The sequence below is a fragment of the Colossoma macropomum genome, unplaced genomic scaffold, assembly GCF_904425465.1.
Source record: "Colossoma macropomum unplaced genomic scaffold, Colossoma_macropomum, whole genome shotgun sequence".
Taxonomy (NCBI): Eukaryota; Metazoa; Chordata; class Actinopteri; order Characiformes; family Serrasalmidae; genus Colossoma; species Colossoma macropomum.
The window spans coordinates 1-25,924 of record NW_023494804.1 but is presented as its reverse complement, the minus strand read 5'-3'; the positions used below and the strand labels follow the sequence as shown (position 1 = coordinate 25,924).

General features: G+C 39.4%; 3 protein-coding genes across 3 annotated transcripts; all 3 read right to left on the bottom strand.

The window, feature by feature from the left end:
* Nucleotides 1–3,420: 3,420 nt before the first annotated feature.
* Nucleotides 3,421–5,927, bottom strand: LOC118824991 (protocadherin alpha-13-like). Its single transcript, XM_036595488.1, has one exon. It carries the CDS (start codon nt 5,833–5,835, stop codon nt 3,421–3,423), a length of 2,415 nt encoding a protein of 804 aa, XP_036451381.1. The 5' UTR covers nt 5,836–5,927.
* A 1,779-nt stretch (nt 5,928–7,706) lies between these two features.
* LOC118824990 (protocadherin alpha-8-like) lies at nt 7,707–8,390 on the bottom strand. Its single transcript, XM_036595487.1, has one exon. The coding sequence runs from the start codon at nt 8,208–8,210 to the stop codon at nt 7,707–7,709; it is 504 nt and encodes a 167-aa protein (XP_036451380.1). The 5' UTR covers nt 8,211–8,390.
* Nucleotides 8,391–10,675: 2,285 nt separating this feature from the next.
* On the bottom strand, nt 10,676–22,426 carry LOC118824988 (protocadherin gamma-A10-like). The gene is made up of 2 exons (XM_036595485.1): nt 19,766–22,426; nt 10,676–12,542 (listed from the first exon to the last, which is right to left on the bottom strand). The coding sequence occupies exons 1-2, from the start codon at nt 22,168–22,170 to the stop codon at nt 10,835–10,837; spliced, it is 4,113 nt and encodes a 1,370-aa protein (XP_036451378.1). The 5' UTR covers nt 22,171–22,426; the 3' UTR covers nt 10,676–10,834.
* Nucleotides 22,427–25,924: the final 3,498 nt, after the last annotated feature.

The following is a 25,924-nucleotide window of genomic DNA, read 5'->3' as shown; positions in this document are numbered from 1 at the left end:
CGTAATTGAAGGACTGTAAGCTGAACAGTTCACCTGAGAGGGAGTTTATGTTCATTAAAGTGGACACAGGCGCGCTAGCGCCCTCTGCAGCGATCAAAGAATATGACACGTGCGCATTATCGCCGTCATCTACATCTCGCGCTGCCAGAGTTGCTAACAAAGTGCCCACTGGACTATTTTCTTGTACGTTAATGTTAATAATCGGTGCTGGAAATAGTGGTGCGTTATCGTTCACATCTGAAACGTGAACCTGGATGACTGAGGTGGTAGAAAGCGGTGGACTCCCCTCATCATTGGCAGTAATAGTTATATTATATTGGGACACTCGTTCTCGATCTAATGGCTCATTAACAACAAGCGAATATGAGTTTTTATATGATGATTGTAGTTTAAAAGGGCTTCTTCCTGTTACTCTACAGTCTACTTTGCCATTTGCGCCACCATCTTTGTCTGAAACTGTAACCAAAGCGAAACCAGTGCCAGGCTTTATATCCTCACTTACCGAGTTCATGAGCAAGGTTACTGAAATTTCAGGTGCATTATCGTTTATATCCACCACTTCTATCAATACTTTGCAAATAGCATGTCTTGGAGAACGACCCTTATCTCTTGCCTGCACTCTTAGCTCAATAGCTGGATTTTCTTCATAATCAATGTGTCCTTTCACTGTAATATCACCTGAATCTGGGTTTATAGAAAACAAATTTACTACAGAGCTTCTCTCATGGCCTACAATGGAATATATAACTTCACCATTCACATCTTCATCAGAGTCCGTAGCAGAGACAGTCACAATTTTAGTCCCAATAGGCGCATTCTCCTGGACTTTGACTTTGTACAAAGCCTTGCTAAACACTGGATTATTGTCATTAATGTCCAACACATACACCATCACCTCCAAAGCCCCGGATCTCGGAGGTTTCCCACCGTCTACAGCAGTGAGAGTGAGTTTAACCACAGCTTGCTTCTCTCGATCTAAAGCTTTCTGCAAGACCAGCTCTGCTGAGACCCCTTCTCCACTGCTCTGGACATCTAGTGAGAAATATTCATTCGTACTAAGCTTGTAGCTCTTCACCGCGTTCGTGCCCACGTCCGTGTCACGCGCTGAAGGCAGAGAAAAGCGATCTCCAGGGAGAACGTTTTCAGTAATGTTTAGCACAAGAGTCTCAAGTGAGAAAACCGGCGAGTTGTCGTTAATGTCTACGATATTCACTTCAACACGGTACAGCGTCAGAGGGTTTTGCGCCATCGCTTCGATATTCAAGGAACATCTCTGCTTAGTCTCGCACAGCTCCTCCCTGTCGAGCCTGTCGTTCACAAACAGAGCTCCCGTTTTCAGATTCACGTCGAAATACCTCTTATTAGATCCCGCCACCACCTGAAACATGCGCGATTGCAGCTCCTGGACATCGATGTTGAGATCTTTCGCTATGTTCCCAACAACGGTGCCCTTCTTCAGCTCCTCTGAGACGGAGTACGAAATCTGAGCGCGAGACAAACCCCAAAAAGATAAAAGCAGCAGCGCCCAGATGCAGGAAGGTCCTCCACTGACCGTGAAACCCATCGCTTCTCTCTCTCTCTCTGCGTGTTTAAGGTATTTAAACAGTCAATCGCTACACATGATATTATATTCAACGCTCAGACATTCGCTTAGCCAACACCAGTCTACGTTCACGAGTCTCTCTTACGCACCTCCCACGAATTCAGTATTCAGAAAGAGGAACCTGAGAGTCATTCATGAGTCACGAACTTCAAAATCACGGTCAACAGCGACATCTTGTGTTTGCAGATGGTTTCACACTGAAATTCTACGAGCTTCAAAACTTACAGATGTTTAACCATACAAAGTTGGAAAAAGCGAATGAAAATGAGATGTAGGAATAATGAAGCGCGTGTTTTCAGTTCCTTCACTTTAAATGTTTTTTCTACCATTAATTGGCTACTTTAGACATTAAAAACCACCATCAGAGATTTCAGAAAAGCATCCAACTGGCAACAAATTATTCATTCATTCATTCATTCATTCATTCATTCATTCATCACCTTTAACCGCTTAATCCAGCTAGGGGCGCAGGAAATTATTATTGTTATTATTATTATTATTATTATTATTATTATTATTATTTAAATAGAAAAAATGTTAATTAAAAAACTACATTCTAATTTTGTCTGGTTTTGGTCATTATTTTATTTTATATTATTATTATTATTATTATTATTATTATTATTATTATTTATTTATTTATTTATTTTTTATTTATTTCATCTTATTTTATTCCTTTTTTTTACCAAGAGCAATAGCAGAGGAAACATTACAACAAGAACACTACACACAAAGATATTGTGGTTATGGATTGGACTACTTTTAATGATAAAACTCAGACAATAAAGTTTGACTGCTACATCTAAATTTGCTGTATATTTTCATAGCCCTGAGATGGACTGGCGACCTGTCCAGGGTGTTTCCTGCCTTCAGCCCAGTGACTGCTAGGAAAGGCTCCAGCACCCCACCGCGACCCAGAAGGATAAGCAGCTTAGAAAATGTGTGTGTGTGTGTGTGTGTGTGTGTGTGTGTGTGTGTGTTTTCATATTGCATATTTGAAAGCTATAATGCGGTGATGACGTGGAAATTTCAGAAAGCTTCTAATACAAATTCAGCCTTTTTAAATTAAAGATTGCCAAAAATTAAAATAAACAATAGTATATTCAAGAAGACTTCAGGCGCAACCACACATGTCCTCAAAAAGATCATAAAATCATAAAGGTGGGTTTTTGAAAAGAGCACCATGAAATTAACACCAAATGACAAGAGAAACATCCAAACCAGACCATGAAATAAAGTTTAAATCTCTTCTGTGTTTAGGAAAAAAAAAAAAATCATCAAGCCGGCCACGTGAACAATTGTCCTAATTCAACTCACATGCTGGACAGCGATTAATACCAAGAAAACCAGCAATTTCAGACCTTTTAAGCCTACGTCATTTCCTGATCGGTGTGGTTTTTCTAAGTAGTTAATATTTTTCGCGCTACATTCTTAAAACAAATGTGTTAAACAACAAACTGTCTCTAACCAGACACAATAGTGTGTTCAGCTGGACACGACACGTTTTGAGTTACTTCTAACACAAAATGTGCTGAAATATTTCTATACCCAGTTATGAATGACATATTTTTGGGTTACTTTTAAATCAGAAAACAATATGACACAAAAACTGTTAAAATGGGGTTAGTGTGTTGTTGTTTAACACATCACTTTTTAGAGTGTAAGTGCAGAACGACAACGAAATAGGTTTACGATTACAGCTTTCAATTTAGAAACAAAAATGCAAATATTAAAAAAAACGGAGAGACTAATTGAGACTACAAACTCACTAAAGCACCTCCAAAGAGCTCTAAAACCTCTTGAGGCTCGTCCGCCAATCAAAAGTGTGATGTAACGCAAAGCTTAACAGCCAATTTCAGCCTTACCTTCCCAGCGCTGGGGAGAGTCTGTGTCCGCGTGAAAGTGTCCCCTCCATTAATGCTGATCAGCTCTGCGTCTGCAGGCGGAAACGGCGACGGGAAAACCACTACGTCACTCTTCAGCGTGTCTGAGCTAAAGCACACGTCGTACTGCTGAGTGGCTTTAGAGTAAGACCAGCTCCCGTCAGGGTGTGTAGTGACCACTGGAGCGCCGCACCCGCTCAAACCGCCCTCTGACCCGTAGCATTTAGCTGCTATTAAACCGATGAGGCTCAGCAGAAAGATCACCGACACTGAGACAATAGCGATGAGCAGATACAGATTCAGATCAGAAAAGCCCTCCTCCTTCATCGGCACTTGTCTTAGGGAAGGCTGCACGCTGTCCAGACTTTCAACCACCACAACCTCAACAGTCACTGTAGCTGACAGTGAAGGTTCTCCATGGTCACATACTGTCACAACAAGTGGGTGAGTTTTCAGGTCGTGGTCACTCATTCGTCTCTTAGTCCTGATTTCTCCAGTGCTGCTTCCAATGCGGAACAGATTAGTCCCCTTAGGTTCAGTGATGTGATAAGACAGCAGCGCATTATAACCAGAATCAGCATCTACAGCTCGGACTTTAGCCACAAAGTATCCCGCTTCAGCAGAGTAGGGGATGTTCTCAGTGTTTACTGACCCAGCTTCAGAGTAAGGAGGTAAGATAACTGGACTGTTGTCATTCTCATCCAGGATGAAGACGTTCACAGTCACATTGCTGCTGAGTGGAGGGACACCAGAGTCAGTGGCCTGAACTTGGAACTGAAATCTTTTTGTTGTCTCATAGTTGAATGATTGCATACTAACTATTTCACCATTTACATGATTAATGTGAAACATTGTTGATATCGGAACCTCAGTGTTGGTGTTCTCTAACAGTATGTATGAAAGTTCAGCATTCACTCCAAGATCTGGATCATTTGCCATTACTTTTGTCACATGACCCCCAACTTGGCCATTCTCGCGTACATAAGCATCAATAACAGGTGCTGAAAACTGTGGTGCGTTATCATTAACGTCAGAGATGTAAACAGTGAGTACACTGCTGCTGGATAGAGGTGGAGCTCCTTCATCTGTAGCTGAAATGGTGATGCTATAATCAGAAATGCTTTCTCTGTCCAGAGGTCCATCTACTACCAGGGAGTAATGGTTGCTATATGATGAGTCCAGTTTGAAAGGGAAGGAGCCTTTAATAGAACAGTGTACGAGGCCATTTTTGCCTCCATCTCTGTCAGAAACTGTAACTAAAGCCACAGCAGTTCCAGGCTTGGTGTCCTCCTTCACGCTATCCAGCAGTGGGGTCATTATAATCTCTGGTGCGTTGTCATTCTCATCTAAAACTTCTACCAAAACTTTGCATTGAGTACTTCTAGGAGGGCTGCCTTTATCTCTGGCTTGGATTCTCAACTCAATGGCAGGTGTTTCTTCATAGTCAATCTGGTTCTTCACCACAATGTCTCCGGTTTCAGGAATGACAGTAAATAAACCATCTGTTTTGGCATTTGCACGTCCAAAAAAGGAGTAAACAAGTTCACTATTGGTGCCTTCATCTAAATCAGTGGCAGTAAGAGACATAATCTTAGTACCTACTGCAATATTTTCTCTGACTTTGACTTTGTAGAGAGGCTTATTGAAAACGGGCTTATTGTCATTGACATCTATTACATGTATAGTAATATGTAATGTCCCTGTCTTCTGAGGTTTTCCACCATCAAGAGCAGTCAATACTAAACTAATAGCCGACTGTTTTTCTCTGTCCAAAGCTTTCTGAAGAACTAACTCTACAGAAACAGTGGGCTCTCCACTCTGCACATCAATGGAAAAGTATTCATTGGTACTTAGTCTGTAATCTTTCAGCGAATTACTGCCAACATCGGCGTCCTCAGCCACTGGAAGATGAAATCTCTCTCCTGGACTTGCATCCTCTGTAATATTCATACTTATTGCGCTGTCCAGAAAGCGTGGCGCGTTATCGTTCACGTCCAGAACGTTTATCTCAACCCGATAAAGGTTATGAGGGTTCTGCGCGAGGGCCTCTACGTTCACAACGCATCTCTGACTGTGCTCACAAAACTCCTCGCGATCAATCCTCTCGTTCACAAACAGCGCCCCTGTCTTCATATTTACCTCGAAATACTTCTTGTTAGATCCGGACACGATCTGAAACGTACGTGACTCGAGCTCGTGAACGCCGATCTTGAGATCTCTGGCGATGTTTCCAACCACTGTACCTCTGTCCACCTCCTCCGAGACGGAATACACAATCTGACCGAGCGATGTTTCCCATAAACAAACCCACAAAAGGAGCCACATGCGGACACATCCATAGATCTTCATGTCTGAGCAACGACTACCAGATCAGAAGAGATGATCAATAAAGGTCTATTTCGTTTCACAGTCCGACCCTCCGTACAGTATCTTCACCAAACCTCTCTCTCCTCCTGAACAAGAGCGTTTCCGATTGCAGAGACTCAGTAAAGGAGGAGCCGCGCATTGAAATGAGGCTGCAGCCTTCAAACTCATGGTCTACAGCGACATCGCGTGACGTAACGGCGGTAATGCAGCACATTTAAAAAAATAAAATAAACCAAACTGATTGTTTGAGTCACTAATATTATTATTATTATTATTATTATTATTATTATTATTGCTTCGTAATACAGAGCATTGGAAGTTTACGTTGAATCACACTTTTGTCACACTCTTAAAAAAGACAGTTCAAATGTTCTTTGGTAAAAACAGTGGTTCTATTTAGAATCATGAACACTAAAAGAACCGTTTGCATACTTAAATGCTTCTTTGCGTTGTAAAACCCTCTTCAGATTGATGGAAAATGTGTTGTATGTGGTTCTGCGTTGCACCAGAAACGGTTCTGCTATCGTTACAAGCTCGACATCGTAACAACAAAAGAACCTTTTTGGTGCTATATAGAACCATTTTCAAAAACGTTCTACAGAGGATGATATGCAAAACATTCTCCATTAATCTGAAGAACGACTTCACTATGCAAAGAATCGTTTAGGCATGCAAAATATATTTTGGGATAAACCCAAAGAAATTAATAATCCCAAAAAGTAAAATAGTTTTAGGTTTGTATGGATGTCCCACAATGAACTGATGTGTTTATTATGACGCAGCCGGTACAGGAAGCGATAGCGACCGCTGTTCATGGTGCTGAAAAGAGGCTAACGTCACAACTGCGTGGCTTCGGGCTGAACGTTTAGCTCAGTAGTTTCCAAAATGTTTGAGTCACGACGATCAGGGGGAAAAAATATAAATAAATAAATAAATAAATAAACCCTCTGTTGTAATTTTTACTTTATTCACACGGTTCCTCTCTGGTGCTAGTTGTCAGTTCCCTTTAAGCCACAAAAATGTGCTTATTATCTGCATGAAAGTCCGAAATTCTGAACCTTGTATTTGCTCCCACAGTGCCCCGCGTAGTCTTTCTCAGAAAATCAGCAACAGTAGAACAGTTTTGATTAATGCATTAAAGGATAGATATTCATAAATCTGTTGAGCTTTAGTGAGTTAAAACCCTCTTAAATATAAATATGTTAAAACTGTACCGCCAACAGTTTTAGTAGGATATTATACACACAGTATATAATCATATGTATTTAGGACAATCAGGTTTAAATGTGTTTAGAACGACTACACGTGACGGTCAGATTGATGGAGAAAGTTCTGTAGAGGGTTCTATAAAGAACTATTATATATATATTTTGTTTTTTTTTCCTATTTTTACAAGCTTGACATCAACATATTTTTCTCTACACTGTTAGAAATAAAGGTTCTGTGCAGGTACAGCTTAGAACATATCATTTCAGTGGATTTATGGTACAGTTATGTTCCCTGACTAAAGGTACTGAGATGTACCCTTGAGGGAACCACCCCAGTGACAAGAGGGGGACTGCCCCAGTGACAGTTTAGTACCTTTTTTCTGAGAGTGTAAGTGATGAACAATTATTCAAAAATTATTCTCCAAAATAAATACATACATGCCAACCCTGGCCACAACATCCTTAAAATTGCAGGCTGGGGTTCGCGACCCCCTTCGTCTCGACTAACCCAAACACAGCACAGCAAAGGTTTTCAAATTTTATAGAGAATGTGTACTTTAGCAGAAGACGCTTCTGCAGTCCACATCTGTTGCAAAACATGTGCTACATTGATAACTCTACTGCTTCCGTGAAGGTTAATTCAATTCACAAGCCCCTTACCTTCCCAGTGCTGGGGAGAGTCTGTGTCCGCGTGAAAGTGTCCCCTCCATTAATGCTGATCAGCTCTGCGTCTGCAGGCGGAAACGGCGAGGGGAAAACCACTACGTCACTCTTCAGCGTGTCTGAGCTAAAGCACACGTCGTACTGCTGAGTGGCTTTAGAGTAAGACCAGCTCCCATCAGGGTGTGTAGTGACCACTGGAGCGCCGCACCCGCTCAAACCGCCCTCTGACCCGTAGCATTTAGCTGCTATCAAACCGATGAGGCTCAGCAGAAAGATCACCGACACTGAGACAATAGCGATGAGCAGATACAGATTCAGATCAGAAAAGCCCTCCTCCTTCATCGGCACTTGTCTTAGGGAAGGCTGCACGCTGTCCAGACTTTCGACCACCACAACCTCAACAGTCACTGTAGCTGACAGTGAAGGTTCTCCATGGTCACATACTGTCACAACAAGTGGGTGAGTTTTCAGGTCGTGGTCACTCATTCGTCTCTTAGTCCTGATTTCTCCAGTGCTGCTTCCAATGCGGAACAGATTAGTCCCCTTAGGTTCAGTGATGTGATAAGACAAGCTAGCTGTGATGTGTTTTCTTCGTATCCTGCAGTTCTACAGTCAATTCTTCAGTAACCTTCATTTTTCTGTGCACTGGGCAATGGTGTTATCCACTGTTCCATCACTACCATCCAGCTAGACCTTCTTTTAAGTTTAAGATTGTGGTGTGAATCAGTAAAGCTTTATGGCGTAGCCTGCAGTACTCAGGCCAAATATGACTGACATATTTGATTTTTAAACAGACATTTTAGGCTTTACAATGTGACGCACAGCAATACAAGGACATTGTTTTATTATGTTATTTTATCTAATGGCTCAGCAATAAAATTTAAACTTTAAATATTATCACTTTAATTAAAGGTGCCATAGGACGGAAATGGATTTTATATTGGCATAGTTGAATAAGGTTTGGTACATAGAACTGAGGTGAACATTCTGCACTGTTAGAAATAAAGGTTCTGTTCAGGTACATTTTTTGTTCATCAAGGTACAAACAATGTAATTGTTCCCTCAAATGTACAACAGTGGTTTTAAGGACCCATCATGTACCTTAAATAGGTTTTTCCAGGTGAAAAATACAAATTTGTTCCTTTTCATAACCGAATGTTTTTAAACAGAACAGTAAAATAAAAGCCTGGAGACGAGACGGGGTGTGTGGAGTCAGTACAGCTTAGAACATATAATTTCTGTGGATTATGGTTCAGTTATGTTCCCTGACGAAAGGTACTGAGATGTACCCTTGAGGGCTCCACCCCAGTGACAAGAGGGGCAGTTTCATACCTTTATTTCTGAGAGTCTATGAATCTCAAACACTTTTGGCTCCTCCTTCAAATGCAAATCCAGCATTAGCAAAAGAGGGCAGTAAAATTGGGCCGATTCCAAAATCTTAAACTGTTACGTAACAGACTTACTAATGTTTACTCCACAAAAGTTTACATTGGGATACGAAGAACAAAATGACAAGAACAGAGCAACAGCAATGAAAATGGCAGATTACCAGTAGAAATGTACTGTTCCAGGCTGTGAAGGGATGTCGGCAATTTTTATACCTTCCCAAGGAACCGAAATGTCATGACTGTTCATCGTCAAATAAGGCTGAAGTTGGCTTCCTACTCACCTGCTTCTTAAATGAATATTCCATTCCACCTTAAATGCTACAGGCACAATAATGTAACTGCAGCACAATTTAAGGTGGAAAGGAAAATTCCCAAAATAATCTGGGAAATACACTGTAAAGAGTGGCTTGTCAGATCTACTTAAAAAAAAAAAAAAAACTTCATGTGGTGACAAGCAACTGAACTAGTTTTATTCAAATTTAAAAACGGCATTGATTGAGGTTATTTAGGTTGAATAAAACGAGTTCATTTACTTGTTACCACATGAAATAATTTTTTAAGGAGATCTGACAAGCCACTTTTTACAGTGTAAGAAGTCAACTTTAGCTCCTACGTCTTTAACAGGATCCCAGACAACTTTAATTCAAATTTGTTAATTTGCTCTGCACCTTTTGCTCTGAACAGTTTCTTAAACGCTGGATAATATTGAGTAGCTTCTCTCAGCCTTTGACCCTGAAGAGACAGAGGGGCAGTTCCAAATTTATTAGCATCACAAGCCCAACAGCAGCCTGTAAGTAGCCATGCTGTGTGATTTTATCCACTCTTTGACGGTTGAAGCCAGATCATCTTAAAATGAAAGTTTCATAGTGAGCTAAAAACTTATTTTGTGTTGTTGTTGAGATCAAAAACGAGTAGCTAGTATAGGTAACACTCTATCTACTAGCAAGCTCCAAGCAACTAGCATAGCTAACTAAATAGTATGAGAACCGAGCCATGTTGCTTCATTCTGAGCCATCGCTGTAAACGAGCAATTTAGAGCAGAGCTCATCAGATTATTCATGTTATTCATGAGCCCCCCAAAAGACGGAAAGCAGCTTGTTTCATTTTAGGGTCAAATCATAAGTCTGTAAATGATCAAGTAAAACAGCATCTGGGCATTTTTCATTTCAACTAAAGTCACACACCTTCAATGTAGATGTCAGGGAACGACTGAAAATTCTATGGCATCTTTAAAAAAGTAAACAACTTATAAAGTAGACGTATAATAAACAGGTCACTGATATATTAACTAATACTGAAAAACTCTTACAAACTGAATTAGCTAATAAATTGTTAAAGTAGCCACTCACAGATGTCATTTTTATGAGGATATTTTTTTCCCTCTTGAAAGCAAAATTAAAACTAAACGTAAATACTTATTTTGAAATAGGTATTATATTTTCACAGCTTGTGAATAACAACTGAATTCTTGATTTATTTATGATGAGTAAACTAAGCAGTCAATCAATATTTTTCATTTAATATATTAGCTAATAATCAACAAGTGAAAATGATTGAGTGGTTATTGACGAGATAATTATGAAGTAAAGGCTGATAAATGTGTCATAAACTATTGTTATTATAAAGTGTCACATTCTTATTTTATTTTTTATTGATCTATATTTGATTTAGGTTGGGTTTTTCTTAAAAAGTGTGACATTAATTTGTTGCATTCCTTTCCAGTCACACACCATCTTGACAGAACTGCATCGGCAACCCACCCAACCCAACGGGTGCATTGTTATTTATGTTAGAAACATAAATGATTATTTCTCTAGTTTTAGAAAGAGAAGGAGAGCCTTCATCACTGGCGATGACTGTGATGTTATACTGGGAGGCCTGCTCTCTGTCCAGCGGTTCATTTACCACAAGAGAATATGAGTTTTTATAGGACGGCTGTAGCTTAAATGGACTCGCTCCTGCTATTTTACAGTCTACTTTTCCATTCTTACCATCGTCTTTGTCTGATACAGTGATTAACGCTACTTTAGCACCAGGTTTGATGTCCTCACTTACCGAGTTCATTAGTACGGTGACTGAAATATCAGGTGGATTGTCATTCACGTCAGAAATATCAATGACTATATTTCCAGTGCTAGAAAGAGAAGGAGTGCCTTCATCACTGGCGATGACTGTTATGTTATACTGGGAGGCCTGCTCTCTGTCCAGCGGTTCATTTACCACAAGAGAATACGAGTTTTTATAGGTTGGCTGCAGCTTAAATGGACTCGCTCCTGCTATTTTACAGTCTACTTTACCATTTTTACCATCATCTTTATCAGATACAGTGATTAATGCTACGTCAGCGCCAGGTTCGATGTCTTCACCTACCGGGTTGACGGGCAGAGTGACTGAAATTTCAGGTGCATTATCATTTACATCCTCAACTTCAATTAACACTTTACAGTGTGAACGCTTTGGTGAGCTGCTTTTGTCTTGAGCTTGTACTCTTAGTTCAATAGCTGTATTTTCCTCATAATCAATGTTGCCTTTAATTGCTATATCTCCCGTTGTGTCGTTTAATGAAAATAAATGCCATGCTGAGTTTCCCTCTTTATGCACAGTTGAATAAATAATTTCTCCATTTGTTCCTTCATCTGAGTCAGTAGCAATGACAGTAAAGATTTTCGTTCCTAAAGGTACGTTCTCTTTTATTTTAACTTTATATAAAGACCTGCTGAACACTGGACTGTTATCGTTTATGTCCAGCACATTTATTATTATGTCCATTGTCCCTGATTTGGGAGGTTTCCCTCCATCAACAGCCGTGAGCGTGAGCTTAATTACAGACTGCTTCTCTCGATCTAAAAGTTTCCGTAGCTCCAATTCTGCCAAGCCACTCTGCTCATAGCTTTGAGCGACCAGTGAGAAATATTCATTATGGTTAAGCTTGTAGCTTTTCACCGAGTTTATCCCGACATCCAAGTCTTGTGCTGCAGGCACAGAAAACCGCTCTAAAGCATGAGCATTTTCAGACATGTTCTTCACAAACTTCTGAAGGGGGAAAACTGGAGCGTTGTCATTAATATCCGCTACCGTCACATCAACATCATCAGTAATTAATGGATTCTCTGCCGTTACCTGGAACTTAAGCGTGCATTTCTGAGAATTCTTGCACAGATCCTCCCTGTCGAGACTATTGTTAACAAGCAGTTCTCCAGTTTTCAGATTCACGTCAAAATATCCTTCATCACCACCCAAGATTTGTAACCTGCGCTTTGCCAGGCTCTGTACATCAATGTTGAAGTCCTTTGCTAAGTTCCCAACAATGGTGCCCATATCCACTTCCTCTGAGATGGAGTATGAAATCAGAGCCTGAGACAAACTCCATGAACACAGAAGTAGCAGCACCCTGATCAAATCAGATCCTCCACTGAAAGCCATTGCTCCTCTGTGTTTATTCCAAAGTCAGGTTGACACTATTCCATCAACATATAAGCTGCCTAGATGATATTTGAGGCCTCTTCTGTCAAGTCCAGTGCACGATGGTGTGGCTTTCTAACCACTCTTATCTGATTATGCAGCAGAGAAGGTGGAGACTTTTGTTTATGAGACACAGACACATTTGGTCAAGAGTGACACCGTGTGGCTGTACAGGACAGCACCAGAGACGCAAACTTCTAACTGCACCAAAACAGAGAGAAAGAACTTTAATATCATTGAATGATTCATCAGAAATCTAAAGACAGGATCAGGGATTGGTCAAAGTCAGTTTTGTTTGTTGTGTTTTGCAATGTTTTTTAGCAGATTGTCTAACATCAAGAGTTGTTAATGATGTCAATGGGATTATTTGGGTTAACTGTAGTGGTAACTGTGATGCAACTATTAAAGATTTAAAATGTTACTATTTTAAAGTAATAACTCTGAGAAAAATGTCTTTCTTTCAGACAGAGCAGGGGATGAACTAAGGCTTCTTATGCATGACCGACAGTGTTTTCCTGTCCAACAATGAAAAAAAATGCACAAAAGTTTTCAGTAGATGTTAGTAGATCTTTACTAAGTGCACATTTTAAATTTTCAGCTTAGATGACAAACTGTCTGCATGATTACAATAGCAGTGGAACCTCATTCCCACCAGATAAAGGCAATTCTAAGGTCTAAGAAACAGAAACGAAGTTAAACAAAACATATTAACCCTCTATTGCATGATGTTGCCTCAGGGCAACAAACTCATTTTCCTCACTTTACAATAACGTTATACATATTTAAAGACAACCACAGGGTTAACAATAAAGGGAAGAGTTTGAGTAAATCAATAAAAAGCATGTTCCTGGTCATACTATCTCTTAGTGGGCACTTTAAACCTCTTTTTTAACAACGAGTATCAATTTTTTTGTTATGAGATTGTGCAGAAATATGTTTGTTGCCTAGAAGCAACATTGTGCGACAGTGGAATGGACTTGGCCAGTCACAAGCCAGGTCTTACCTTTTCAGGGAACACAGCTCTATATCATTTCTTCCCATTGATGCACAATGTTGCCTCAAAACAACATACTACAAAAGGACACCTGCACACATTATTATTATTTTTATTTTTTTTTTTTAATTGAATAATTGGGTCCGAAAAAATAAGTCAAGGACCATTTTATGCAAGTAAAAGTGAATGGATTTTTTTTTTTCAGTTGCTCTCATAATGCATGCAGTAGAGGGTTAAAAAGGCCGCCATTGACTGCTATGTGTTTAAATTCCACTTAGAATCAAAATGAAAAGACAAAATGAAGTTGCTCTCTCTATATATATATAAACTTAATGACATGGAACATATGAAATATGGAAGCAGAGGATGTGGTGGCAGAGGATGTGGAGGCAGAGGATGTGGAGGCAGAGGATGTGGTTGCAGAGGATGTGGTGGCAGAGGATGTGGAGGCAAGGGGTGTTTTTTTTTATCTACAGCATGCAAACAGAATACAGAAGAATCTATACTAGCTAACAGGTTCACAAACCTAATGGAAGAAAATAATCATTAACTACACAGCTATTGCTTATATCATGGCAAAAATGTGCAAAAACAGGATAAAAATGCTAAATTAATTACTCAGAGTGAACAAATTAACTACATAAAGAAAGACACTTAAATGTTCACACATCTAAGTAAGTTGCATCATAACTCCAAACAATCATTCAGTGCATATGGAAATGCACAGTAAGTAAATCACTGCCAGTGACATCCATTATCCACACCAAGATTCATGGTATTTGGAGTTTGTGCCTCTGTGCGCAAATCTGATCTTTTCAAATCCAGCCTAAGCCACTTTCATATGTGGTCCTAGATCGGATACGTATCCGATTCATGGCCATGCAACCTTAATGTGGCGCTCAGATCGGAATTCATGTGCTTTTTTCCCACTGCACACGCGCCATCATTCAGCTTTACCACGGCAGCAGCGCTGAACAGACGTTAAAGCCTGTAAACAATGGCAAAGCAGCTCATCTCACCTTTTTCTCCTTCGTCTCGCTCTAATAATGAAGCTGAGAGCTGATCAGAGTTAATTATCTTCTCAGCGAAGCTCGTTCTGCTCGTTAGTTTGTGCTGATGATGAACGTGATTCATTCATGTGACATTACTGAGGAGGATGTGCTCATGAGGGTCATTTCAGGACGCCGGTTCGTTCACATTAATGACAGATTTGAATCACTTACCTAAACGAGTGTGAACCATCGTGTCAGAGAGATCAGATTTGGACAAAAAATCGGATTTGAGAAATGAGGCTTGTAATGTGAACGTAGCTAAAGTGACTCAGGTCAGATTTAAAAAGATCAGATTTGCGTGTCCACAGTCGCATTAGGGCAAAAATCGGATTTGTGCCACTATAACCTGGCAATGTGAACGTAGCCTATGTTTGTACATTGACTCAATATAACGTCATTTCTTTACCATTCTGAAACATCTCAGCCATGCAGGTTTGCCCATCAACTTAGAACAAGGCAAATTTACCTGTAGGCTACATAGCTCATGGTTGTTGAGGGTACATTACGTGTACCACTGTTAGTTGTGCTGGATTCAATAACTTTGTTGCCATTTGTCCCTCAGCTAAAGCTCCACTGTTCATCTGCACTAGTGTTTGTGAGAGCATTACAGAGCTTCCATTTCCCAGTCAGTGCAACTCAGCCCTTCTCCTGGCTGGCATCACAACTGGTGGAGAATGCGGGCATGCCCACTTGGCCCATCTGACTGGGAGGTCGAGGGAGACTCAGGAGCGCAACACAGCTCCAGTGTATGTGGCTTTAGTTTAGTTTATTTTAAAAATTTAGTTTATTTTAAAAACCCGTGGCTCACTATTTCTAAAATCAGGAAAGAGATACGACATGGGATGAACACACTTGAAACTTTACATACACAGGTACACAGGATAGATTATTCAGTGGACATTATTAGAGAAAAAGTATGAGCTGAAGCTGGAGGCTGGGCAGGGAAACAGACTGAGGATGAAGGCTGTGAAGGCTGGACTAGAAAACTGGCTGAGAACATAATATAAAGTGATATGCTATCAGAGGATGTGGTAACAAAAGATATGATCGCAGAGGATGTGACGGCATCGGATGTGGTAGCAGATGATTTGACATTAGCTGAGATGATGTAAAATGCAATAAAACAAATCAAGACCTGCCCACTATTTGTATATAAAATTTAAAATGGAGAATGAACCGCATCTTTGACAGGCAGACTGCTTTGACTCTGAGTATTTTATTCTGGAAGACTGTGTAATATGCATACTAAAGACAACTAACCAATTTATATTTGATGTTGATTTCTCTCTCTGGTTTATCCAAAGCATCTGAGCCTCAACAGCAGCAGCTTAATGGAAACTAAGTAAACCAAAGAGGAAGTATGAAAGTTCCACATGTGATATGCATTGTCGGGTAGAAAATGAAAATAAAAAAGGCCAAATTTCATCATACATCCTAAATGTCCAGATTAGTTTCTAAATGTAATGCATTTCTTGGATAATATTCAGGTATTTTCTATATAACAAGAATAGACTGGAAATTGTTACACAGCAGAAATACTGTTCAGCTGCAAAATTTCACAATAAAATCTTAATAGAGTTCAAAGCTCCACTTCATATAAAGTGTGCCAAATACACTGATTAGGCATAATATGATGACCACCTCCTTGTTTCTACGCTCTTTGTCCATTTTATCAGCTCATCTTACTATATAGGTGCACTTTGTAGTTCTACAGTTACAGACTGTAGTCCATCTGTTTCTCTGCTTACTCTGTTAGCCCCCTTTTACCCTGTTCCTCAGTGGTCAGGACCCCCATGGACCCTCACAGAGCAGGTACTATTTGGGTGGTGGATCATTCTCAGCACTGCAGTAACACTGATCAGACACAGCAGTGCTGCTGGAGTTTTTAAACACTGTGTCCACTCACTGTCCACTCTATCAGACACTCCTACCTTGTCTGTCCACCTTGTTGATGCAAAGTCAGAGACGATAGCTCGTCTAATGCTGCATAGTTTGTGTTGGTCATCCTCTAGTCCTTCATCAGTGGTCACAGGACGCTGTTGGCTGGATATTTTTGGTTGGTGGACTATTCTCAGTCCAGCAGTGACACTGAGGTATTTAAAATCTCCAGCAGCACTGCTGTGTCTGATCCACTCAGACCAGCGCAACACACACTAACACACCACCACCACGTCAGTGTTACTGCAGTGCTGAGAATGATCCACCACCCAAATAGTACCTGCTCTGTGAGGGTCCATGGGGGTCCTGACCACTGAAGAACAGGGTAAAAGGGGGCTAACAAAGCATGCAGAGAAACAGATGAACTACAGTCTGTAACTGTAGAACTACAAAGTGCACCTATATAGTAAGTTGAGCTGATAAAATGGACAATGAGCGTAGAAACAAGGAGGTGGTCATAATGTTATGCCTGATTGGTGTATATTCCCAACAAAATTCATAGCAGAAACAAAATGTGTTTCATTATTATATATAGCTCCATATCTTCTTACAAGTGTAAATTGAAGTAAAAAAGAGTGGCTCATAAATGTGTATAGCAGAAGTGAATGCCAAATGAAACAGAAGTGACAAATATAATAAATTATACCTCAATATTATACCTTATATTTTTTCAAAGACATATTTACAACTGCAAGTGTAATAACCAAGAAAAAAATGTACTTTAAAGTAAAAAAAAGAGAATAATCTCCTCATCATGCCAGTATGTAGGCATAAACAGAGAACAGTACATAGGACGGCTTAGAAACATTAAGTACACAGTACTAAATATGCCTTTTGTAAAGGAAATTGCTCATTTATGGTTTGTTATGCCATCTAGGGGATCTGTGCTGCAACTATCACCTGGTTTATTATGCCATGAACACCTTCTACAAAGGTTAGGTAGTCAAATGTCATATTCAGAGATTCTTATTGATGTAGCAGTGGAGTTGATAACATTTGAAAACATGTAAATTCATTTCAACATTTTTTTTTTTTTTCATGGCATCTATTTTGCCTAAGGTAGTTTTATTGCTAACTGTGATGCAGCTGGGACACTGTAAAGACAATCCTACCAGTCATTGTCAGAAAACATTGTCAGAAGTACATTACAAGTATATTTTCATTCATCAGGGTGCAAATAAAGTATTTGTAGTCTAAAAGGTACAACAGTGACCTTAAAGTCCCATTCTGTGCATTTTTACCTGAGAAAGGTATGCATTTGTACCTTTTCATAACCTAAATTTTTAGAACAAAAAAACTTGGAGTCAAGACAGGGTGTACAGAGTCAATATAAATGTTAATGTTAAAAATTTAATTGCAATTAAATTGTGGTACAATTTTGTTCCCTAATTGCAGATGTATCCCAGTGACATGCGGGGTACCACTCCTGTTTAGTATGTTCTTTTATTTTATCTTCTTTTTAAGTGTATAAATACATTTCTGAGGTGTTTTATTTTAATTCTCACTGAAAGTTGAGCCAAATATTGAAAGAAATGTTTATCTTAAAAACAGAGCAGAGTAAGTACGCAGACTCTTTTGCTCCATTGCCTATCTTGTCTGTGGTTCTGAAAGTAGTGATATGAACTAGATTAAAAAATCTATTAAAAAAACACATTTCCAGCTCAAGTCGTAAGATCTTTTACTGTGCTATTCAAATATTCTCCCATTAATGTTAACAGTATGTCATTTTATACATTTTTTTTGAAAGCACCAATATATCGCTGCTGTCGGAAGAAAACCTTGTATCTCCAAAATGGAGACTTTACAGGAGAAGGAAAAAACCTACTTTACTTTTAATGTAAGTCAATGGAACCAGACTTTTCCAAGCCATTTTGTGCTGTGTATGTAACACAATGTAAAGAGCAGCAGGCATTTTCACATTATGTCAAAAACTAAAAAAAGACTAAATAGGAGACACAAGGTTTTCCTCCGACAGGAGCGATATCTTTTCTAATTATTATATTCCAGAATAATAATAAGACACTGGACGTTTTGGACAAAAACAACACACAAAGGAGGACGCACCAAGAAAACTGACCAAAAAATACAATGGCTCAGTTAAACAATCTCTTCTACTCCTATAACCCTGGTGCACAGAGTGAACTCTCAGATGTGTAAAATGCTTAACCATGATAAGATGTTTAACCAGCGCCGCAATAATGAATAATGACTTTAAAGATTATGTTTAATTTATATTTTTGTTTTATGCCAAGAAAAAGTAGGAAAAGTATGAACCAGAAATAAAGACTTATAGAAAAATCTCAATTACATAAAGAAATATACAGTTAAAAAGGACCTGATTAAGCGCCTCAGATGAGTAGAAACACTTTTGAGATTACATAAGTTTTTAGCCTTGACTTGCTGCTACAGAATGATTACATTACCTTGATGACTGAAACCAGTTATATAATGAGTTACAAAGTAACATTACTAAATCTGTCAAAGCTTCTAAAAAGTTGTATATTGTCCACAGTGGAGTAGTGCAAAATTCTGGGGTCTGAAAGAGTGAGTTTAGGGGCTCTATAGGGGTGAGGTGGAGGTGGAGGCTAGACTAAACAGGTCAATGACACGTTTATAGTAACATGGGCAACGGTTAAAATATCATTCAGTTTCTGCACTGAACCCAAATCATGTTTGCAAATAGAAAGTATTCAAAATAGATAGTATGTTATGTGAAATCAGACTGTATTTTTTTCCTAAATACATTTTTTCAAACGCAATACATCCCGTTTTATCAACATCAAGCTACAGCCCATTACTAACAGCAAAACAGTGATCATGCTACCTAATTCAACCCTTCTGGTATGGTGCAAAACAACAGCAAAACAATGGACATCTAAATGAGAAAGTTGGTTAAACCCAATCAAAATGTAACACTGGTCCTTAAGCAATTTTACACCTAAGAAGACAACATATCTGAGTTCAGCATAGAAAACTGAACGATAAAATATAAGCAAATGTATAACTAAACCAATGAAGCACCTTTGGCTAAATCGTTTTTTATGGACGAAAAACAGTTGTTGTACTTTATATGAAAAAGCAAACCCAAGTGCTGAACAACTTAGTCAAAACCATCCATTCTAATATGTTATATGGACGTTGAATGGATTTTAAACTGCAGCTATCAAAACATAACGGCAATGCAAACTTCCACAAAGCAGCCCACACCTCAAAACCGCCAAGTGCAGCCTTACCTTCCCAGTGCTGGGGAGAGTCTGTGTCCGTGTGAAAGTGTCCCCTCCATTAATGCTGATCAGCTCTGCGTCTGCAGGCGGAAACGGTGAGGGGAAAACCACTACGTCACTCCTCAGCGTGTCTGAGCTAAAGCACACGTCGTACTGCTGAGTGGCTTTAGAGTAAGACCAGCTCCCATCAGGGTGTGTAGTGACCACTGGAGCGCCGCACCCGCTCAAACCGCCCTCTGACCCGTAGCATTTAGCTGCTATTAAACCGATGAGGCTCAGCAGAAAGATCACCGACACTGAGACAATAGCGATGAGCAGATACAGATTCAGATCAGAAAAGCCCTCCTCCTTCATCGGCACTTGTCTTAGGGAAGGCTGCACGCTGTCCAGACTTTCGACCACCACAACCTCAACAGTCACTGTAGCTGATAGTGAAGGTTCTCCATGGTCACATACTGTCACAACAAGTGGGTGAGTTTTCAGGTCGTGGTCACTCATTCGTCTCTTAGTCCTGATTTCTCCAGTGCTGCTACCAATGCGGAACAGATTAGTCCCCTTAGGTTCAGTGATGTGATAAGACAGCAGCGCATTATAACCAGAATCAGCATCTACAGCTCGGACTTTAGCCACAAAGTATCCCGCTTCAGCAGAGTAGGGGATGTTCTCAGTGTTTACTGACCCAGCTTCAGAGTAAGGAGGTAAGATAACTGGACTGTTGTCATTCTCATCCAGGATGAAGACGTTCACAGTCACATTGCTGCTGAGTGGAGGGACACCAGTGTCAGTGGCCTGAACTTTAAACTGGATCTGTTTGGTTTCCTCGTAGTTGAAGGACTGTAAGCTGTACAGTTCGCCTGTCAGGGAGTTTATGTTCATTAAAGTGGACACAGGGATTTTACTACCATCTCCATCAATTAAAGAATATGAAATATGAGCGTTTTCACCGATATCTGCGTCTTTTGCTGTTAGTGATGCCAGCAGGCCGCCAACTGGGCTGTTTTCTTTGACGCTGAGGTTTATGACGGGTGCTGGAAATAGAGGTGGATTGTCATTTACATCAGAAACATGAACGACTATGATTCCAGTGCTAGAAAGAGAAGGAGTGCCTTCATCACTGGCAATGACTGTGATGTTGTACTGGGAGGCCTGCTCTCTGTCCAGCGGTTCATTTACCACAAGAGAATATGAGTTTTTATAGGACGGCTGTAGCTTAAATGGACTCGCTCCTGCTATTTTACAGTCTACTTTTCCGTTTTTACCATCATCTTTATCTGATACAGTGATTAATGCTACATCAGCGCCAGGTTTGATGTCCTCACTTACCGAGTTCGTGAGCAGGGTGACTGAAATCTCAGGTGCATTATCATTTACATCCTCAACTTCAATCAAAACTTTACAATTTGAATGTCTTGGTGACCCGCTTTTGTCTTGAGCCTGGACTCTTAGTTCAATAGCTGGATTTTCCTCATAATCAATATTGCCTTTAATTGCTATATCTCCCGTTACGTCGTTTATTGAAAATAAGCGTGATGCTGAGTTTCCCTCTTGATCCACAATTGAATAAATAATTTCTCCATTTGTACCTTCATCTGAATCAGTAGCAGTGACAGTCAACATTTTCGTACCTAAAGGTGTATTCTCTTTTATCTTAACTTTATATAAAGGTTTACTAAATACTGGATTGTTATCGTTTATATCCAGCACATTAATTATTATATCCATCGTCCCTGACTTGGCAGGTTTCCCTCCATCAACAGCCGTGAGCGTGAGCTTAATAACAGCCTGCTTCTCTCGATCTAAAGGCTTTTGTAGCACCAATTCTGCTGACACACTCTGCTCTCCGTAGCTCTGAACATCCAGCGAGAAATGTTCATTTGGACTTAGCGTGTAGCTTTTTACCGAGTTTATACCCACATCCAAGTCTCGTGCTGAAGGCAGAGAAAAGCGATCTCCAGGTACAACGTGTTCTGTGATGTTCTTTACTAACTTCTGAAGCGGGAAGACTGGAGAGTTGTCGTTCACATCCGCTACATTCACCTCTACACGATAGAGCTTTACGGGATTCTGTGCCATCACCTCGACATTCAGCGCGCATCTCTGCTTACTCTCGCACAGCTCCTCCCTGTCGAGCCTGTCGTTCACAAACAGAGCTCCCGTTTTCAGATTCACGTCGAAATACCTCTTATTAGATCCAGCCACCACCTGAAACATGCGCGATTGCAGCTCCTGGACATCGATATTGAGGTCCTTCGCTATGTTCCCAACAACGGTGCCCTTCTTCACCTCCTCTGAGACGGAGTACGAAATCTGAGCGCGAGACAAACCCCAAAAAGATAAAAGCAGCAGCGCCCAGACTGAGCAAGGTCCTCCACTGACCGTGAAACCCATCGTTTATCTGCGTTTATTCTAGTCACAGATTTATAACATCGTTATTCCAAAGCCGTATAGAAAGCAAGATGATATCCAAGGCCTCCTCTGTGCACAACAGTTCTGTGGTGTGGTCTGCGTTTCGCTATATGGACCTCCTCTGTCTGATTACGCAGCACGGAAGGTGGAGAGGTTTGTTCATGAGACACGAACTTTCAGAATCACGGTCAACAGTGACACCGTGTGGCTAAAGTAAGTTTCACAGTTGAGCGCCATATTTATATACCTCTCCCTGCCTCAAATATAAATAACAATAATTATTCTACTAATAGCAATAAGATAAATAGTTCATTAGAATGAAAAGAAATAGAGCAGAAATCTAAAGCCAGGATCATGAATTGGTACAATTCAGCTTTGTTTACTATTAGATCTATTTCTGTCAGATATGTTAGCTTTCCACATAAAAGACTTTACAAATTCAATTCTTTATTTCTACTCCTGCATTCAGAGCATTCTTTATGAAGTTTGAGAAGGTCCCTTTCTTCAGTGCTTTAGAAAATTCAAATACGACTTCAGTGTCCTGAAATGTCCAATATTGGGCAAGTTGTTATTAGTTTTATTGGTGCATTCTTTAAAAAAGACGGTTTCTTAATTGATTCTTTAGTAAACACAATGGTTCTATATAGTATCTATACTCAAAATGGTTATTTGCATGGTAAAATGGTTTATCGGGTTGACGAAGCATGTACATGGTTCTACATAGCACCAATAGCTTTCTTATATTGTTATGATGTCAAGCTCGTAACAATAGAAAAAATCTTCTTGTTGCTATATAGAACGCTTTTTTAAAAAAGGTTTAATATAGGACAATATACCACAAATTGTCCATGAATCTGAAGAACATTTTTACCATACAAAGAACCTTTAAGCATGCCAATGTTTCTTTGAGTGCTCATGGTTCTATATAGAACCATTGTTTTTACTAAAGAACCCTTGAAGGAACATCTTCTTTTCAGAGCGTAATTGTGACTACTAGAGATTGCAAAGACGACGTCATCATATAAATATATTCAAAGAGGAGGTTAATATTTGTGAAGTCATAACATTAAAATAGATGGATGTCTTAGAGACAGAGCAGAAGAGCTAAGCTTCCCAAACACAACTGCCAGCACTGTCTCTGTCCATGGTCCTAAATACTATAGATTAGGTATATACGTTATTATATATCTCAACACATCGCGAACTCCCGCTGTAAGGTTTGCAAATATTCTCCCATCAATTATAAATGATATATAATAACATTTTATTAATTTTCTTACTTTAATAATGTTGTTTCCACCTAAATAAGACACGCAAGGTTTTGGAACAAAACTGCATACAAAGTCGGACGCAACACACAAAGAAAATCCACAAGAAATGCAGTGAGCCGGCTAAGTCATCTCTTCTACCACTCAACATATCATTGCATCACGTTGCGAAGTTTCGAGGGTTATTTACAACGGTTAGAAATGGACCTGGTTGTAAAGGGTTAACACTGTCAGATATGGGGAAAACATGACTACGAGAAGATGCTCAACCAAACTCGTAATGCTCTAATGTTTAAAAGTAGGAGAATATTTCGAGGCATTTTACACCTTTAGATTATGTTTATCATGGATTGTTGAACAAAGGCATAGGATGCATACAAAACCTAGACAACTCGCAAAAATAAGTAAATAAATAAATAAAATTTAAGTGGTTCTTTTCACGGTAAATGATTCTGCTCTATGTTGGAATAGATCTATGTAGCAGCAAGAAGACTCCACTAATTTTACAACACAAAGAACCTTTATGGTCGCATATCCACCTTATTATTCACGTGGCCACGGTGTTTCGAGATTATGGCTGAAATATCCGGTTAGGAAACGGAAGCGTCATTCGTTTCCAGTTTTAGCCAAGTCAAAGAAAGAGTGCTCACTTTTTTAAGTTACCGTTTTGTCCTATTAAATGTCTCGGAGGTGTTTCTGGAGTAACGTTTAGTTTGCGTCTGTCAGAAAAGCCGAGTGAAGATGAAATTATGGCAAGAACAGCAAAACTACAAGCATAAACAGTGCAGAGCTTCAGCAGACATGAGACTGTGGCTTCATAAAGACTCAGTGAAACAGCAAAGCTGTTAGAGTTGAAATCTCAGCCCATAAAATGCAACTAGATGATAAACTGTCCCTTTTTGCGCCCTTTAACTGGTTTACACATTATATTCTCTTCATAACTGGATTTAGTCCTCGCTAGTGTGCTGAGCAGGTAGCAGAAAGCTAGCTGGCTAACAGGCTAAAGCTACAATAATATAAGACAGACTTCAAGTTCAAATCCTTAAATAAGGCGTGATTTGAAAGCGGAGACACACAAAGTAAAAAATGTTACTTCCAGACCTGTTATGAGCAAAAATGTCTGTAAATAAACTAGAGATGACGAAAATGTCTAAATAGCGCCGAGCTAACCATGATAGCTTGACACTAACATGGCGACCATGGTGAAAATATAAGGAGCATTATCAAAGATTTCTACATGAGACATTGCTGTGCAATGACACTGCTTTATTAGACATTAATGGCTCTGCTTTATGGTTTCCTGGCTTTTCCTGACTCTCGGTGTAAACACAATTAAAAAGTTTAAATGAACTGAAGTGAGTAATTCGTGTAGGCTATAGAGACATACATAGTTATTTCTACAGCTGGACTGCCTACTATTCCCTCTTCCAACCTTTACAGATTTGGTGGCCAAGCCTTTTCCAGACTTGCTCCTCGGTTCTGAAAGTCCGCCACAGATTTAACCGTCAAGCTGTCTGTCTTTGTTCAAATCCAACCTTTAAAACACATCAAATTCTCTTGCATGCAACTTTCCTTTGTTTTGAACCCATTATAAATCATGTCTTGTCTTCTTGAATGTTGTGATTTATGTATTTCTGTTATCAGTTTGTTTGTTTTGTTTTTTTTTCCTTTTTTTAGATTATATAGTTTGTTTGATGTTGACGTTTTATGCTCAACCAAATTGTCATTTGTAAGCGTCTTTGGGTCTTTGGAAAGTGCTATATAAATGTAAGATATTATTATTATTATTATTATTATTATTATTATTATTATTATTATTTCAGCTTTCTGTTCACAGATCGATTAATATATAAGCATCAACACATAAGTATTCGAGCATCCCAAAAATAAAGATCATTCATATCTTTATTTAGTTCCACTTTTTGATCATTTTAGGTTCTTATTAGCTGTCAAAGTATTGTCTGTTTACGCTTTGCCGGAATTTCTTTCCATAAGTCACTCAAAGTATCAGTGGGCGCAGGAATGAGGTGGTTGGAACGATTTTTGCGAAGAGTGTATTTCAGTCAATAAAGAAACAGATGGGTAACATTAAACGTGTTAAAACTGATGATCGTGCCGCATCACATGGCACGTGGCAATATCGAAAGTACTAAACATAGAACCAAGTTTATAGAGCAATGTTGATTGCGTAAAGAAACTGACAAAGCTCTTCATGAGTAGCCAAACGTATTCGAGTTTAAACAACAAGAGCAGTCACCTTGACTTACTGCTACAAAGTGATTAAGCTACCTCAAAACCGAAACCTTTACAGATACTGAATTACCAAATCTTTCAAAGCCAAGAAGAAGTTCTACGATCTGGGCAGCAACGAATAACACATAAACGAACAGAATTCAAGCAAAGTCAAGTGCCGTCATGTCACATTTAAGTTAATGTAACCCAAACTCCAAACTCAATAACAGCCTTAC

Excerpts from the sequence above, each read along its gene's own strand:
- LOC118824991 (XM_036595488.1), bottom strand. The coding sequence starts at position 5,835 with ATGAAGATCTATGGATGTGTCCGCATGTGGCTCCTTTTGTGGGTTTGT.
- LOC118824990 (XM_036595487.1), bottom strand. The coding sequence starts at position 8,210 with ATGAGTGACCACGACCTGAAAACTCACCCACTTGTTGTGACAGTATGT.
- LOC118824988 (XM_036595485.1), bottom strand. The coding sequence starts at position 22,170 with ATGGGTTTCACGGTCAGTGGAGGACCTTGCTCAGTCTGGGCGCTGCTG. Across the intron at positions 12,543-19,765 it reads CTGCACTTGGCGGTTTTGAG|AGGAGCAATGGCTTTCAGTG; the intron begins GTGTGGGCTGCT and ends GAATAAACACAG.